The sequence below is a fragment of the Hemitrygon akajei genome, chromosome 31 (assembly GCF_048418815.1).
Source record: "Hemitrygon akajei chromosome 31, sHemAka1.3, whole genome shotgun sequence".
In the NCBI taxonomy this organism is placed as follows: Eukaryota; Metazoa; Chordata; class Chondrichthyes; order Myliobatiformes; family Dasyatidae; genus Hemitrygon; species Hemitrygon akajei.
The window spans coordinates 11874532-11892701 of record NC_133154.1 but is presented as its reverse complement, the minus strand read 5'-3'; the positions used below and the strand labels follow the sequence as shown (position 1 = coordinate 11892701).

The following is an 18170-nucleotide window of genomic DNA, read 5'->3' as shown; positions in this document are numbered from 1 at the left end:
TTTGCTCTATCATTTCATTATGGCTGATTGCATGTTAAGGTGTAAGACCATTTTCAGTTTATAGAACCGTACTGTGCAGAAGGAGGCTATTAGATTGGTGGGAAGTCCAGTTAGCCCAATTTCCTGCCCTTTCTCCAGATCCCAAAGAGAAAGCAATTTAATTTCTACTGAAATCAATTTCCCTGTGTTTATTCTGTCTGAACCCTTCATGATTTTTTACACTACCAAATTTTCTCTTCACCTGCTCCATCTAAGCTGAACATGGTGAGGTTTTCAACTGTGATTTATAAAGGCACTTAAATTTATGTGATGTGATCTTTAGCTTTAAAGTTCAAAGTTCAACATAAACTTCCTATCAGAGCCCATACATATGTCCTGGCAGGCATTTACAGAACAATAAAGAGATACAATCGAGTTTATGAAAGACAATATATAACAAAGACTGATAGATATCCGTTGTGTAAAAGAGGACAAATGTACCAATAATAAATTTAAAAAGTAAATAAATAATACTGAGAACATGAGTTGTACAGTCGTCGAATTATAGAGTCCATTGGGGCAGCACGGTAGCATAGTGGTTAGCACAACACTTTAGAGTTCTTGCCGCTAAATGTAAGGGTTGTAAGAGTGTAAGAGAATGTACATTCTCCCTCTGACCATGTGAGTTTCCTCTGGGTGCTCTGGTTTCCTCCCACAGTTCAAATGATCTGTCAATTGGTAGGTTGTAAATTGGTCATTGTAAATTGTGAGATTAAATCAGGGGTTTCTGTGCAGCATGGTTTGATGTTAAAAAAAAAAGTTATCCATGCTGCTTCAGCACTAACAGTTTCTGAATCTGGTGGTTTCGTACCTAAGGCTCCTGTACCTCCTGCCCGATGGTAGTAGCAAGAAGAGAGCATGGGCTGTTCTCTTCTCAACCAAAGGCTGCCCTTTGCCATCCTACCACTCAACAGCACTTTCCAGGGGCCAGAGTGAAGAACAGTCCAATATCTGATCTGTTTTAACTTTTATGTAGTTTAAACCATGCACAATGCAAATCTCTTCCCATGACCTTTCAGATTTGTGGGGTTATTTGGAGGCAGATTCGCAATCGTAAAACATGCAGGAAATTGAAGTCCTTTTCTTCCTTCATTATCCAGAACTTGATTGCAGAACAGGAGAGGCTGAAGAAACACAACCAAAAAATAGAGAATAAGCTAGCTGAATATTATAAGAAGAAAGCAGAGGAATCAAAGGTTGAGCTAAAGAAATCCCACGCTGATTATGATCAACGATACTTGAAGTTCATGGGTAAGGCAAACATTAGGATGTGGAAAGGATTATCTGACAAGGAAACATTGTCCTGTTAACTCTAGGGAATGAGGTAGTGAATACAATATCTAGGATAGTGGATGTAGAGCCAGTCCAGCGGGCTTCTATGCTTCTTCAATATTGTTGGAGCTATAAAGAGCATTCTTTAAAAGCAAACACAAGGAAATCTGTAGATGCTGGAAATTCAAGCCACACACACAAAATGCTGGTGGAATCCAGCATCTATAGGAAGAAGCACTGTCGACGTTTTGGGCCGAGACCCTTTGTCAGGACTAACCAAAAGTAAAGATAGTAAGAGATTTGAAAGTGGGGGGGAGGGGGAAATCCAAAATGATAGGAGAAGACCGGAGGGGGAGGAGTGAAGCCAAAAGCTGGAAGGGTGATTGGTAAAAGGGATACAGAGCTGGAGAAGGGAAAGGATCATGGGATAGGAGGCCTCAGGAGAAAGAAAGTGGGAGGGGAGCACCAGAGGGAGATGGAGAACAGGCAGAGTGATGGGGAGAGAGAGAGAAAAAAAAGGGGGAATAAATAAATCAGGGATGGGGTAAGAAGGGGTGGAGGGGCATTAACAGAAGTTAGAGAAGTCAATGTTCATGCCATCAGGTTGGAGGCTACCCAAACAGTATATAAGGTGTTGTTCCTCCAACCTGAGTGTGGCTTCATCTTGACAGTTGAGGAGGCCATGGATAGACATATCAGAATGGGAATGGGACGTGGAATTAAAATGTGTGGCCACTGGGACTTCAGCAGCAAGAAATCAACTGGAGAAACACAGTGAGTTAAGCAGCATCTGTGGAGACAGGGTGGGAAGGAACTGTCGAGGTCTTGAGTCAAAACAATGCATTGGGACTGAGTGGAGAGCGAGATGGGCGGTATAAAGTGGGAAGGGGGAATGGTGAGAAAGGCATCCCAGGTGATTGATGGGGTGAAAAAGAGAGTAAAATGACAGGCGGATTGCATTAGGCAGGGGAGGAGAGTGGGCATGGGAGAAAATGGCAGGAGGATGATAGGTGGAGGCAGACAATGAGAGAGAAAAAGATAGAATATAGAATGAACATATATTAGTGGTCCAGCATCCAAGGATGGTGTTCCTTCATTAATTTTACACCCTCAGGAAAGGAGGGGAGAAAGATAGATCAGGACAGATGCCATTGACCCATGTTTGCTCGTCTCTCATAGACCTTCTGGCTAAGGAGCAGGGTACTTATAAGGAAGAGCTGGCATTGTACGAGGAACAGATTGGCCATCTCAACACCAAGTGTGAGGAGCAACAGCAGCTGACAGATAATGAATGGAAGATGTTTCAGTCGAGGAAGAAAGCTATAGCAAAAACAGCAATAAATAAGCGGCCGGGAAGGCAAGTGGCTCTTCAGGTAAATTGATCCTTACTCAATACAGCTTCGAAGAGCGATAGAGCTCATATTGTGCTGCACAATGTGTTCCATTTATAACAGATCAAAGTCTGAATTAACTATCACTGTCCTGTTAATGTCTCTCTTGTTGACCCCCCTCCCACCCTGCCAGCTGGACAGGAAAGGAAAAGTCAGTGTAAGGAGGTGGAGGAGGAAGAGGGACAAGGTGGCAGGTGGTAGGTGAAAACAGGAGAGGGAGAAGGGGTGAAGTAAAGAGTTGAGAAGCTGATTGGTGAAAGAGCTAACGGGCTGAAGAAGGGTGAGTCTGATGTGGGAGGTTTGAAAACCACGAAGGAGAGGAGGGGGGGAGCAACTACTGGAAGTTCAAGAAATCAATGTTTATACTATTAGATTGGAGGCTAAATTAACTGTCACTGTCCTGTTAATGTCTCTCTTGTTGACTAATTTAAATAATTTTGTTATGTTTGTCCACAAAGCTTCAAGTTACTGTAAACTGGTGTTATGTAATTCGGTGTCTGAAACTGAAAAACTGAGGTGAAAAGTTAACGTCACCATTGAAGTTAGGAAAGCCAGGGAGCAAATAACAGAAGTCAGAAATGGCTGTGGATTTTAAATGTCTCTAGAAGAGAGAATGGAGAAATTTTATGAGACTCTACTACCTATCTAGCTGAGGGTTTGGTCAGAAAATTAAGAATAACAAGTGAAATTTTGGAGGATCCCACTGGTCAGGCAGCATCTATGGAAAGGAATAGAGTTGATGTTTCAGGCCGAGACCCTTCATCACGACTGGAATGAAAGCGGGAAGCAGCCATGATAAGATGATGGGGGAGGGTAAGGAATTACAAGCTATAAGGTGATAGGTGAAACCCTGTAAGCGGGGAGGTAGGCGGGTGGGGAGAGCTAAATTAAGAAGCTGGGAGGTGATGGGGCAAAAATCAAAGGGCTGAAGAAGAAGGAATTGATAGAAAAAGGGGAGTGGACCTTGGGAGAAAAGAAAGGAGGAGGGACACCAGAGGGAGTGATAGGCAGGTAAGGAGAAGAGAAGAGGTGAAGGGGGAGCCATAATGTGGAATGGAAGGTGAGAGAAATTGGACGGGGGAGGGGGAGGAGAAACAACCAGAAGTCATGCCATAAGGTTGGAGACTACACGTCAGAGGTGGACAGTGCTAATGCTCTTTTGCTGAAGTGGGTGGGGGTGGGGGGGCCGTTGCTTTGGCTGCTGCTTGTGCGTGGGGGCGTGGGGGGTAGTAGGGGCAGCTTTGCAGTGCTAACGTTTTATCTGTCACTCAGTCTGTGGGGCCCTTTTCTATTTACATGGATGTCTGCAAAGATCAAGAATTTCAGGAATTGAATTGACTTTACTTCTTACATCCTTCATGTACATGAGGAGTAAAAATCTTTACGTTACATCTCCGTCTAAGTGTGCAATGTGCAATTTATAGTAATTTATAATAAATAGTATGTACAACAGGGCAGTCAATATAGCATAGAAATACAATGGTATCAGCGTGAATTAATCATTCTGATGGCCTGGTGGAAGAAGCTGTCCCAGAGATGTGCATTGCCATACATTTCTCTGATGTTACATGGAACGAGTGAATACGAGGTGTTGCCCCTCCAACCTGAGAGTGGTCTCACCTCAGCAGCTGAGGAGGCCATGGACCAACCTGTTGGAATGTGCGAGGGTTTAAATTACTAACCTAACCTGCATTGTCAGTTGGCCCTTCTGTCTGCAGTACTTAAACAAAAGACACTAATGGATGGCTATAAGGGGGACACAGCTGAACTCTGCATCCATGGCCGTGGACCTCGTTCAGACCTGCAATTTCACCCAGACCTGGAACTCCTCAGCGTGACTTCCTGTCAGGTCTGAGGAAGTCACCCCACCCTGCCATCTGCAATATGAAAGGAAAGATACCATATGTTTCCTATGAACAAGTGGATCTTTAGGACACTTTACTGTCACCACAGCTACCTGCTTTTTCTTGTGGACTGTAAAACAGCAGGTCTGTGTTTGCACACCCATACCGTCACAAGCCCCCTGAGCCAGTACTCACACTGCCTACTACAGTCTTTGCTGCAAAAATCGGTGTTTTAGTACTAAGAAATTCTCAAATGAGGGAAAGGGGACCAGAGCAGTGTTAATCAAATGACAGAATAATTGAAATGAAGATAGAGAGAGGCAAGGGTTCGTAACCATTTTATGCCATAGACTAATACTATTAACTGAGGGGTCTGTGGACCCCAGGTTAGGCACAGGAGTACATTCAGCCAGAGACTCATTCCACCGAGATGTAATACGGAGCGTCATAGGAAGTCATTCCTGCCTGTGGCCATCAAACTTTACAACTCCTCCCTCGGAGTGTCAGACACTCTGAGCCAATAGGCTGGTCCTGGACTTATATTTCCACTTGGCATGATTAACTTATTATTATTTAATTATTTATGGTTTTATATTGCTATATTTCTTCACTACTCTTGGTTGGTGCGGCTGTAATGAAACCCAATTTCCCTTGGGATCAATAACGTATGTCTGTCCGTCTGTTGGGAACCCCTGGGCTAGAGGAAAGTAAATATGATTTTAATTTAATTCTATTAAAGAGTTGAATGAACTTCCCTTCGTAACGGAATAGTGGTAAAGGTGATTCTGTGAATGCATACTCCCACTTTCAAAGGGAGCACAGGTTGGAATTAGAAGGGCAATGGATTCATATTTTCTTATCCAACTGCCTCTCCCTTTCCCCCTCACCAGGAGCACTAGATGATATGTCTCCCTTACTGGATTTTGACAGGAGTGAGCTTTATAGACAAAGATTTGCACGAAAAGAATAATACACAAATGGAGGCTACAGCCCAGTCTATCACAGGAAAAGCCCTCTCCACCACTGAGCACATCCACAAAACGTGAAAGCAGGGACATCATCAAAGGCCCTCACTACCCAGGCTGGGCCCTCACTACCCAGGCCGGGCCCTCACTACCCAGGCTGGGCCCTCACTACCAGGCCGGGCCCTCACTACCCAGGCCGGGCCCTCACTACCCAGGCTGGGCCCTCACTACCAGGCCGGGCCCTCACTACCCAGGCTGGGCCCTCACTACCCAGGCCGGGCCCTCACTACCCAGGCTGGGCCCTCACTACCCAGGCCGGGCCCTCACTACCCAGGCTGGGCTCTCACTACTCAGGCCGGGCCCTCACTACTCAGGCCGGGCCCTCACTACCCAGGCCGGGCCCTCACTACCCAGGTCGGGCCCTCACTACCCAGGTCGGGCCCTCACTACCCAGGCCGGGCTCTCACTACCCAGGCCGGGCCCTCACTACCCAGGCCGGGCCCTCACTACCCAGGCCGGGCTCTCACTACCCAGGCCGGGCTCTCACTACCCAGGCCGGGCCCTCACTACCCAGGCTGGGCCCTCACTACCCAGGCCGGGCCCTCACTACCCAGGCCGGGCTCTCACTACCCAGGCCGGGCCCTCACTACCCAGGCCGGGCCCTCACTACCCAGGCCGGGTCCTCACTACCCAGGCCAGGCTCTCTTCCTCCTGCTGCCATTGGGAAGGAAGTACAGGAGCCTTCAGTCCCGCACTAACGAGTTCAGGAACAGTTGTTGCTATCAGGCTCATATATATATTTCTAAAAATTATTTATTTATGTATATATCTATTTATATATTTACTTATTTATCTATAATCTATGTGTTTATCTATATGAACAGTTTGTCTTCTTTTGCAATTGGTTGCTTGTCAGTCATTATCTGTGTTTAGTTTTGAATTGATTCTGTTGTATTTCACTGTTCTGACGTGAATGCCTGCAAGGAACTGAATCTCAGGATTGTAAATGGTGACAAATATGTACTTAGGTAGCAAATTTAAACTTGTAGAAGTGACGAGCCAATTCAACGGGAACACTCTGATGTGAGAAGGCACTAAATGGATGCGTTGGCAGTTTGGAATTACTTCTGGGATTTGTAGAATGATTACCAACTTTTCCTATTAACTTCCCACATGCTTTACTTGTAGCCAGCAAATGAACACAAGAGCATTTAGAATCACAGCTCTTGAAACTCTGAACCTGGGTGCATATCTGTTAGTGAATCAAACACAAAATATTAGGGTTTGGGAATGGAACACATACTGTAACAGTGGGAGGTCCAGAGACAATACTATGGCCTCCCAAATCAAGTCTGGCTTGGTTTCAATACAGTGTAAAGGGTACACTCTATTGCACTATATTCATTGGTTCCAAACATACAACTCAAAACAAAAATAAAGATAAATTAAAACAAAACAACTCATTATCTTATTTTGTGTGTGTGTGTGTGTGTGTGCATGTATGTGCAGGAACTAGAACAAATTCAGAATATCGAGGAGCAGAAGGAGAAGGAGTTGAGGCAGATTCGATTCCTGACTGTCAGGATGAAGAATAAACTGAAGTATTATGAGCATCAATTGAAGGCGAAGGAGGAACTGGCAGGTGGGCTCAATCTGATCGACTATGAACAGCTGAAAATCGAGAACCAGTCTTACAGTGAAAAGATTGAGGAACGTATTGAGGTAAGCAGGGGTAAAGAGCTAAAGAGAGTGTAATCACACTTACTACGTAAATAGGCCATGTAAGTTACTATTGCAATAACTTGGTTCAACAGTGTTACATTATGCCAAATGAATATTGCAAGTATTTGTCTGGACTGAAATGTCAGGTTAGCTCAACCTGAATGGTGAGAGGAATGAGTCATACTGAATTTACGGTATTTTGTAAATAAAGAAAATTTACAAGGATGTTGCCGGGACTTAAGGATCTGAGTTATCAGGAAAGGTTGAATAGGTTAGGAGAATGAGGGAGACTTGACAGAGATACACAAAATTATAAGGGGTATAGATAGGGTTAATGCAAACAGGCTTTTTTTTTACCACTGAGGGAGGGTGAGACCAGAACTAGAGATTGTAGGTTAAGGGTGAAAGGAGAAAGATTTAGGGGGAACTTCTTCACTCACAGTGTGGAACAAGCAGTCAGCAGTAATGGTGGATATGGGTTGCATTGCAACACTTAAGGGAAGTATGGGTGGGGTTCTATGGTTCAGATGGGACTGGGCAGAATAATAGCTTGGTACAGACTAGATGGGCCAAAGGGCCTGTTTCTGAGTTGTAGCACTGGGATATCCCAACAGCAAGAGGACCTGAACTTCTTTGAGATGGAATTCCCAGCGTAGAAGCGGCAATGCGATAAGCAGTACTGTAAACGTTGGAACTTCTGGAGCACCTGTAGCCAACTACTTCTGGATTTCTGTTTCTTTCAAGGAGAGTTTATGTAATCTAGGATTTTATTTTCTGAAACGTTGGAGATTGAGTGGCGATCTGCTTGGGATATGTAAGTTCATGAGGAGCATAGAGAGAGTGCTTCTTCACTTAAGTCTTCTTCCCAGGGAGGGGAGCTAAAAGTGAGAGAGCATAGGTTGAAGGTCAGAGGTGAGAAATTTAACAAGTACATCAGGAGCAGCTTCCTCATGCAAAGGGTGATGCCATTTTGGAATGAGCTGCCAGAAATACTGGTTGACACAGGCACCATCTAGATTTAAGAGCCATCTCAATAAGCACATGATAGGAGAGGTTTAGAGATTGAAGGACCAAGCACGAGCTGATTGGATTAGCATGCTGGGCATCACGTCAGGGGTGAATTGTGCCGAAGGGCCTGTTTTGGTGCTCAATGGCTATCACTATCCACAGATCAACGTTTGTGATATATGTGTGATGTTACTGCCTGTTTAGCCACCGGCATTTAAGGCAGCAATGAAGATCCTCCATTTCGGGCAGTGTTCAGGGCTTCCTTCAACATGTCAGTATCCTCCCTCTTGGTTTTCACTAGTGTCAGTCATGCAGTTCCCTGGAGGAGACTCAGAAATACCGTCGCACTCAGACGTGGAAGGATTCTTCTTTGCTGTTTCCGTAACGGTTTTGTTTTACCAGCCGAGGTTGTTAGCCTTGAGCTGAACCCCCAAACCTGGAGGACGGGTGGACCACTCTTAGTCTGACCTCGACCCTTTGACCTGTTTGGCATGGGTGACCCTACCAAGAGCCAAAGGATAAAGCCCTGACTCCAGCCAACATAGCTCTCTGGGTCATCGAGGCAGGTAAGCCTTTATACCCAAAGAGAAGGTTGGAGGTTGGAGTGATGAGTGGATGCTAGTTCCCAATATCCTTGTGGTGTAAGGACTTACTTGAAAGTAGAGATACAATGGAAGAATATAACGATAGATAAGACATGAAAACTTTTGTACAGCAGCAGGACATTGAAGTTCAATGTTTTGCACAAATGAGGTCCCTGCTTTTCATTTTACAGTCTTGATTAATTTTACAGGAAGTCACCAAACTGAAGAAGAAAATAGCAGCTACCATTGAAGTGCTGACTCACACCAAGGAAAAGCTGGAGTATGTGGAGAAAGAGAACGAGAAGAGGAAAACCGAACTCAGGGAGGTTGAGGCCACTGTGGCACAGGTAATGTTGATAGGGAGTGGCGATGAGAAGGGAAGTTGCTGGAGGCAGCAAGCACTGGAGGGAGAGAGTAGGACTGCAGGTGTGCTGAGGATAAGGGACATAGGCAGGGAGAGTCTTTTGTAGTGGGTTCAGGAAGTGGGGTAGGTTGGAAGGGATGGGTAAGTAGGAGGTGTGAGTGTAGTAATCTGAGGGAAAGGGCAGGTACTGGAGAGAGAATGGATGCAAGGAGAACATAGAGGTACTAGAAACAACGGGAGCAGGGTCATGTAGGGTTTTAGTGATATAGAGGATCTTTGCTCCCTCGTGTTATACAGTGACAGAGCTGCCCTCTATTACACTATCCCAGTGTTATTACAGTGATAGACCTGTACTGTACTCCAGTGTTGTTACAGTGAGAAACCAGTACGGTACTCCAGTGTTATTCAGTGACGGACCTGTACTGTACTCCAGTGTTATTACAGTGAGAAACCGGTACGGTACTCCAGTGTTATACAGTGACAGACCTGTACTGTACTGCAGTGTTATTACAGTGAGAAACCGGTACGGTACTCCAGTGTTATACAGTGACAGACCTGTACTGTACTGCAGTGTTATTACAGTGAGAAACCGGTACGGTACTCCAGTGTTATACAGTGACAGACCTGTACTGTACTGCAGTGTTATTACAGTGAGAAACCTGTACGGTACTCCAGTGTTATACAGTGAGAGACCAGCTCCCACCAGTGATACGGCGTCCCAGTGTTACAAAGTGCCAGACCACCAGCACTGTACCTCTGTGTGCAGAGGTACAGATCTATTCCCAGCAGTACTTCATCCCAATGTTACGCAACGACAGGCCTTTGTCTACCAGAAATTGTGCCCTATTGTCATACAGTATTGGACCTGTGTCCACCATTGCTGTGCGTTGTGCTCAGAACGGATATGGTTGATACTGAACATGGAAATGAAAGGGTTAATGCTTAAGGAGTGTTTGATGACCTGAGCCTACTCACTGGAGTTTAGAAGAATGAGGGGGATCTTATTGAAACCTACCAAGTACTGAAAGGCCTAGATAAAGCAGACGTGAAGAGGATGTTTCCAATAGCGGGAGAGTCTAGGACTAGAGGGGAGATTCTCAGAATAGAAGGACATCCCTTTACAGCAGAGAAGAGGAATAATTTCTTTAGCCAGGGAATGGTGAATCTGTGGAATTCATTGGCACAGACGGCTGTGGAGGCCAAGTCATTGGGTACATTTAAAGTGGAGGTTGAGTGGTTCTTGATTAGTACGAGCATCAAAAAGTACAGGGAGGAAATAGAAGAATTGGGTTAAGAGGGAAAATAAATCATCCATAATCAAATGATTAAGCAGACACAATTAGTTGAATGGCCTAATTCTGCTCCTTAGACCTGGATTCAGATTTATGCCTGAGATAGTCCATGCATCTCACCCATCCCAGTGTCTCCAATTGTGACATTAGGTGTGACCTGGGAACTGGACTATCTGCAGTGGTATTGTCTTGCTCCTCTTGACTCATACACAGATCTGCCTGGTAGACAACTTTTGAGGAGCTGGAGTTGCCATGGTGATTCCTGGGAACTGTTGGCCATCCTACAGCTGGAGCAGCTGGCAAGGCTTTTGTCCAGGCCGGACATCAGTGAGCCATGTAGATCAGGGGTCTCATTGCATCAGGTCCCTGACCCTGTAGACAGAGTTCTTGCAGAGAAACCGTTCCCGTTCATGAGGGAGAAACCAATTAATTCCTTTGGCATGAAAGTGAATGAAATGATCTGTGAAAGTACAAAAAGTGAAGTGAGGTGAAGTTCTTTCTGCATAGTGATTGTAGACTGAAGACCCAGACTCAAAGTCTTAGGAACAGCTTCTTCCCCACCTCTGTCAGATTTCTGAATGGCCCATGAACACTTCCCCGTTATTTGTCCTTTGCATTATTTATTTATTTGTATAGCTTGTTGTAATTTTTATGCCTTGAACAGTACTACTGCCCACAAAGCAACACATTTCACTGCATATGTCAATGACGATAACGCTGTTTCTATAAAGCTCTGTGGGGTTGGGTGGAGGAAACAGGTTTGTACTGTGACATCTGAAAGAGAAATTGATAAGTCTTTGAAAGAAGAAAGTGAAGGGCTGAGGAGAGTGCCCAGGGGTGCAGTGGGTAATTAACATTGGATTGGCACAGACTTAATGGACTGAATGGTCTCCCTCCACGTTGGGATTTCTGATTGTGTAACCCAGCTTCCATTTGGTGTTGTTACAGAAGAGGGAGATCTTGACCAAAACAAAGCAGGCACGGGACAGGGTCCGGACTGCCAACGTCAAGCTGAAGGAGGAGTGTGGCTTGCTGTGCAACAAGCTGTTGCTTCGTGACCTCGAAGACAATGTGGACGCCAGCGAGAGACTGCGGCACAAGCTGGAGGAGCTCAAGAGGCGCCACACTGACTTAACTCTCAACTCCTACGGAATCAAGAGGAAAATTGAGTGGGTAAAGACGGGGCAGTTACAGGCTCAGTGAGAGTCCCTCAGGGGGCAGGGAGAGGAGCATTTCCACTGCATTCTGTTACAATAAATATTAAATAAGATGGTATCTGACTTTATTCTGAATTCTTAGTTGTGACAAGCAGGAATAAAAGGGCTTTCTCTACAAAATGCAAGACATGAAATGAGTACAACAGTACTAGTTCCAACGAGACTTGGGGTAAAACACAAAAAAAAACTGGAGGAATTCAGCGGGTCAGTTACGGCCCAAAAGCCCAGTTACAGTCCGTTTCCCTCTTTGGATGCTGCCTAACCCGCTTTCTGTGTGTTGCTCCAGACAGGTTTCCAAGGGGAAACCAGATCTTCATCCACTGCATGATCCAATTTTTGTCCACTTCAAAGACAATAAAAGTTTAAAATCTTTTTTTTTTACATTTTCATTCTCTACATGTTAGTGGACATTACTATTTCACACAGCTTAGGCAGCTAAATGAATTCATTTGGAGGTGTGAGAGAAACCTTTCACAAACAAGAGAACATCTGCAGATGCTCGAAATCCGAGCAACACACACAAAATGCTGGAGGAACTCAGCTGGCCAGGCATCAACTGTAGAAAAGGGTACAGTCGATGTTTTGGGCCGAGACCAGGACTCTAGGAACTCAATTGAGTTCCTCCAGCATTTTGTGTGTGTTGCTGGGCGAAATCTTTCCGCACGTTTCTCCTGGAGAGAATCCAAACAGACTTTTTAATGAATGGAACAGAAAATGACCAATGCAATAATCAAAATTCTGTACTAAAAAGTAGAACTTTACTGTACGACTTTCCTGAAATCCACAAAAGCAATTGAACCCATGAATATGTATGGTGACTATACAGTGCCCTTCACAGTCGTTGTATGAAAACTGACAGCTACATTAATGTTCAGGCTTCAGATGGTGAAGTACAGCACACAGTGGATTCTAATAGTAACTCTGCTCCTTCCGCCTCACTAGGATTAATGCTGCAGCAGAAACACCAGCTACTCCCTGAAGTTCGGTCTGCATTTCCCTGCCTGTGTCAGACGATTCCATATTGAGCCAGCTCGTGAAGCTCCAAGTGGCTGAAAGCTTCCCAGGGGCAAATCACAGTAATATCTGAAAGCAGAGCGAGAATTAATCAAAATTCCTTTCATGGATACAATCAAGAATTGTTATGAGGCCCCTCTGTTTCTCATGCACCCCACCATTCAGAGTATGTGTCCTGCACTTGTATATTGGAATCCCTCTATTCCTCAATACTCCCTACTATTTGTGGTGTGAGTCTTTCCCTTGTAAACTGACGTCCCCCTTTCTTTGATACTCCCTACCATTCATTCACCAAGGTATCTCTGAACGTCAATGCTCAATATGGTGTGTGTCCTGCCCTAGAATGCTGAGGTCCCTTTGTTCCTCGATACTCCTCCCTGTTCACCGTCTGTGCCCTACCCTTGTACACCGAGGTCACTCTGTTCCTCAATACTTACCATCATTCACAGTGTTGGTCCTACACTTGTATACCAAGGTCCTCTGCTGCTCACTAACACTCAACTTTCATGGTGTGTGTCCTACCCTCGTACGCCAAAGTCACCCCCGCCTTTCATGATGTGTGTCCTACCCTCGTATGCCAAAGTCCTCACCTTTCATGGTGTGTTTCCTACCCTTGTACATAACAATTATGGTTATGCTGGATGCTTTCATATTCTGGACTGTTGTTTAGGAAGTTCAATATTCCACTCTGTATTAGTAACTATGTATAGGAAGGATGTAGAAGCTTTAGAGAGGGTGCAGAGGAGAATTTATCAGGATGCTCCCTGGATTACAGAGCATATCTTATGAGAATAGTCTGAGTGAGCTAGGGGGAAGGAGGATGAGAGGTGACTTGATAAAGATGTACAAGATAATAAGAGGTTTAGATCTGGTGGGTAGCCAGAGAATTTTACCCAGGACAGAAATGGCTAACTTGAGGGAGTATAACTTTAAGGTGATTGGAGGAAAGTATGGGGGTTGTCAGAGGTATGATCTTTACACAAAAAATGGTAGGTGTGTGGGGTGCGCTGCCAGGGGTGGTGGTAGAGGCAGATATACATATTAGAGACATTTAAAAACTCTTAGATTGGCATGTGGATGATAGAAAAATGGAGGGCTAGGCAGGAAGGAAGGGTTCAGTTGATTTAGGGTAGGTTGTGGGTTGAAGGGTCTATGTGTTTTGACCACTTGCACAGCATATTCTCCAGCTTTCAAAGATTTATGCATTTAGTCAATCTAGGTCCTTTGTTCCAGCACACTCTTTAGAACTGTGCTACATAATTAATCTTGTATCTCCTCATCCTTCCTTCCAAAGTGCATCCGTATCAGTTTTCTTTAAAGCACTGTGTCTTTTACCAGCGCCTTGGCCAGGTGGTCATGCTGAAGCAGCAGCAGTTTGTCTGACCATGGAGAGCCTTGTTCACCACTAAACAACGGAGGGTACGTGTGTGATTCATGTGTGTGTAGACTCCAGATGTTGTTAGTGAATGGCTAAGAATGATCTGCCCACGTACCTGTGCCGAGTCCCTCCATCCCAGGGATATCATCGCCAAACCTGCAGGAGAACGAGAATCAATGTCTGACGCCCCCAATAAGTCAGCAGAATTCAAAAGGAAAACTCCGATCGTAGTTGACCAATGGAAAACAGAATCATGGAGTCCAGACGCGGGCACTTTGGGCCACTGCATCTGCACCGAACATCAAGCACCCTTTTACCCCACTGCTGTAAGTTCCCCTAGCATATACACAAGTGGCAGGATCTGGGGGAGTTAATGGGATTATGGAGAGAATAATAAACCAATACCAACAGCAATTGATGATCAGCACAAACTCTGTGAAGAGTATGAATTTCAGGTTGTATACTGTATACATCCTCTGATATTAGATGAACCTTTGAACCAATAGTAATTGATGATCAGCACATACTTAATGGCTAAGGGATCTGTTCCTGTGCTGTATGACTCTTTAATCCCAACTAAGAGGTGACACTTATAAAACTAAGTCTTCCACAAAGTATTAACATGACGCTTTTTGCTCTGGCAGGTAATTTCACAACGTTGTTAAAACTGCAGTCAAAATTACGTCATCTGGACACACTAAATCTTGGTCTACACATTTCTGATTCTTTTCATCATTACTTCACCAGCTCACAGGGTTTCAGCAGCATAGTCAAGTTACTGAATTAAAACAAATTGCTGGAGTTAAGCAGCATAAGGGCGGGGTGTGCAGGGAGGGAAGGGAAGGACTTCAGTCGATCTACTGAATTCCTCCTGCAGTTTGTTTTTTTTTTGCTCCTGATTCCAGCTTCTTGCAGTCTCTTATGTCTCCCTAAGTTACTGAAGTGGTATCCAGGGGTTAAAAGGTGGGAATTCTTAGCAGGTGACTCATCTCGTGATATCCCGCCAAGCACAAGGCACATCAGGAGTACAATGGAATACTTGCCACCTGCTTCTATGAGTACAGCTTCAACATTCAAAAGAAGTCAACATAATCCAGGACAAAGCAATTCATCCCCTCAAATTATACCAGCGTGATTCAAACTTCAGAAGTCCAAAGTAAATTTTATTATTAATAACCATTTATTTATTTATTTATCTATCTACCTACCTATTTATTATTAATAATTATCATTAAATTATTATTAATAATAATATATGTCACCGTATACCACCCTGAGATTCATTTTCCTATGGGTATACTCAGCAAATCTCTAGAATAGTAACTATAACAAAATCAGTGAAAGATCAACTAGAGTGCAGATAACAACAAACTGTGCAAATTGGGGTAGCATAGCGGTTAGCACTACGCGTTACAGTCCCAGTGACCTGTAAGGAGCCCCAGCTGTCTGTAAGGAGTTTGTACGTTCTCCCCATGACTGCGTGGGTTTCCTTCAGGTGCTCCAGTTTCCTCCCACAGTCCAAGTATGTACCGATGGGTAGGTTAATTGGTAATAGTAAATTATCCTGTGACTAGGGTAGGGTTAAATCAGGGCATTGCTGGGTGGCATGGTTCAAAGGGCCAGAAGGGCCTATTCTGAACTGTATGTCAATAAATAAATAAAAATGCAAATATAAATAAATAGCAATAAGTGAGATAATGAGATAAAGAGTCCTTAAAGTGAGACCATTGGTTGCGTGAGCATTTCAATGACGGCCAAGTGCGTGTAGTTATCTCCTTTTGTTTTAAGAGCCTGATGGTTGAGGGGTGTGTTGGTTATAAATCACCCAGGTTGCTTTAGTAGCACCTCCTCAACCTGAAACCTCATCCTCCAGGAAGGACAATGGAAGTGGTGTCGAGGAACAGTATCAGATGCAGGCTCCTCTCTAAACACACGCCGACTCATTTTCCCCTGCTTGTCCGAATGACCTAGCATTTAGTTCAAGGTCAACAAGCAGTAAGTGTTCACAGCCTTCAGCAAGCATTCACAAACCATGCACAGATAATGGGGCCAACACCCACTTGGGTATGACTGCTTCTTTGTTAAAGGGACAGACATTCAGCCATGCACATAGCAGAATGAACACCCGAATGGGCAACATGCAGGGAATAGAGGAAGGAAAGTCTGAAGCTCTCTGTCTAACTACTGGGAGGCTACAGAACGAATGTTGCCGGTCACTATGAGGTGAAGACCGTGTTTTAGTGTTGCTCCATTTGGCCGGGAAGTACAGAAGCCTTAGGTCCCACACCACCAGATTTAGGAACTGTTATTACCCCATAGCTGGCATGTGGCCAAGCGGTTAAGGCGTTGGCCTAGTGATCTGAAGGTCGCTAGTTCGAGCCTCAGTTAAGATGGCGTGTTGTGCAAAGCACTTAACCACACATTGCTCTGTGACGACACCGGTGCCAAAGCTGTATCGGCCCTTGCCCTTCCCTGTGGAGAGGGGAGACCTGCCAGTCTCCCATGCAACCCTGCCCAGGCCTGCGCCCTGGAAACCATCCAGGCGCAGATCCATGTTCTCACCAAACTCCTGAACTGGCATGGATTACTTCATTCACCGCTCCTCTGAACTGATTTTATGATTTTATACACACTCAAGGACACTGTCCGCCTCTCATGTTTTCAGTATTATTTTAATTTTAATTTTCAAGTTTGTCTTCTTTTGCCACTGGTGTTTGTTAATGTATAGTTTTTGTAAAGATTTATTGTATTTTTTTCTCTGCAAACACTTGCAAGTAAATGAACCTCAGAGTAGTATATGATAACACACACACAGACAGACACACACACACTCACGTGCGCGCACGCACGCACACACACACACACACACACACACACACACACACACACACACACACACACACACACACACACACACACACACACACACACACACACACACACATATATACTTAGATAATAAAAAAATCACTTTGGACTTTGTGCATTCTGAAAACTGCACATAACTCATAATGTAACTTTGCCCAGGCTCTAATATACATATAAGATTCTAGTTCATACCCTTTTACGCCTGCCTTTGGGGGTTTGCTCTTGAACTGTCGGGTTGCTCGTTGTTTGAACTTCGGCGGTCCTTTCCTAGGGGATGTGGGGCCTCCAGTTGTTTTGGTTGGCGCGCTGATGGAGTTCATTCTGGTGAGGCAGAAAATTCTTCCCACAGAGCTCACTGGAAGAGAGAAAGAAAATCCTAGTTAGGGCAGAGGGGATGGCCAACTCCAATTCCCCAAATTTGGGACAAGTTACCTGAGTCTGGATAACGACTGCAAAACTGAGTAAATAGAAAGTTATTCCCACTGTGGCAGTGTGCAGTATATACCTGGGTTCTCATTTACCAGATTTGCTCTGTTTGGACAAGTGTAGAAAGCCCCCTTTGGTTTTCTTCTTAGAGCCATAGAAGTGTACAGCACAGAAGCAGGCCCATCTTGTCCATGTAAGGAGAGTTAGGAAGGAGGAAAGAGAGTAAGGAGGCAGAACAGATCAGGCAGGAAATTCCAGAGCTGAAGAAATTGTGCAAATGGTGGAAAAATTAAATTCTTCTTTTTCTTCTTCCTCATCTTCTTCTTCTACTTCTTCCTCTTCTTCTCCTCTCCTTCTCCTTCTTCTTTCCCTCAGAATCAAGGGTGACTTATGTCCAATCTACTCTGTGGGTTCTAAGGTGCTGGATGAGGCCAACAGACTCTCCTACAGAGGGGCAGAAAATACCTGAAAGGGTTGAAGGGTGATTAGTTTGAGGGGTGTTGAACTCATTCTGCTCACCTACACAGAGATTTCTTCTGACCCCAGTGCATGGATTCAGGGATCTTGATGCCATCCCAAGTGCTTCTTTTCCATTTGAAGAGATCATGAGCCAGAGATTCAAAGATTGCTGTAACATAATCTAACGAAAGTCACCAAACCCACAATAGAAATTTGAGTGTGGGATGAAGAAAAGGTAGCTGAAAGAGGTGGCGGTAAGGAAGAGGCAGCGAAGGAGAGAGAGAGAGTGAAATTTTTGCCAGAATTTCAGATGGTGACGAGGAGGCA

The 18170-nt window shown here is 44.6% G+C and overlaps 2 protein-coding genes across 5 annotated transcripts in view; one reads left to right on the top strand and one right to left on the bottom strand.

The window, feature by feature from the left end:
• The window catches only part of cfap184 (cilia and flagella associated protein 184), a 39148-nt gene extending 27079 nt beyond the window's left edge, over positions 1-12069 (top strand). Inside the window, exons 8-12 of one of the 2 annotated variants that reach the window (XM_073034156.1) lie at positions 1140-1290; positions 2491-2684; positions 7021-7233; positions 9035-9172; positions 11430-12069. In XM_073034156.1, coding sequence (XP_072890257.1) covers positions 1140-1290; positions 2491-2684; positions 7021-7233; positions 9035-9172; positions 11430-11684 — 951 coding nt within the window. In that variant the 3' untranslated portion in view covers positions 11685-12069. The remainder of the gene's footprint in view (positions 1-1139; positions 1291-2490; positions 2685-7020; positions 7234-9034; positions 9173-11429) is intronic. The other variant, XM_073034157.1, reaches the window with a different exon arrangement.
• A 365-nt stretch (positions 12070-12434) lies between these two features.
• LOC140719461 (retinal cone rhodopsin-sensitive cGMP 3',5'-cyclic phosphodiesterase subunit gamma) overlaps positions 12435-18170 on the bottom strand; it is a 16971-nt gene continuing 11235 nt past the window's right edge. For all 3 annotated transcript variants that reach the window (XM_073034159.1, XM_073034160.1, XM_073034158.1), the window contains 3 exons: positions 17151-17313; positions 14206-14246; positions 12435-12781 (listed from right to left, as the gene is read on the bottom strand). In XM_073034159.1, coding sequence (XP_072890260.1) covers positions 12705-12781; positions 14206-14246; positions 17151-17278 — 246 coding nt within the window. In that variant the 5' untranslated portion in view covers positions 17279-17313 and the 3' untranslated portion in view covers positions 12435-12704. The remainder of the gene's footprint in view (positions 12782-14205; positions 14247-17150; positions 17314-18170) is intronic.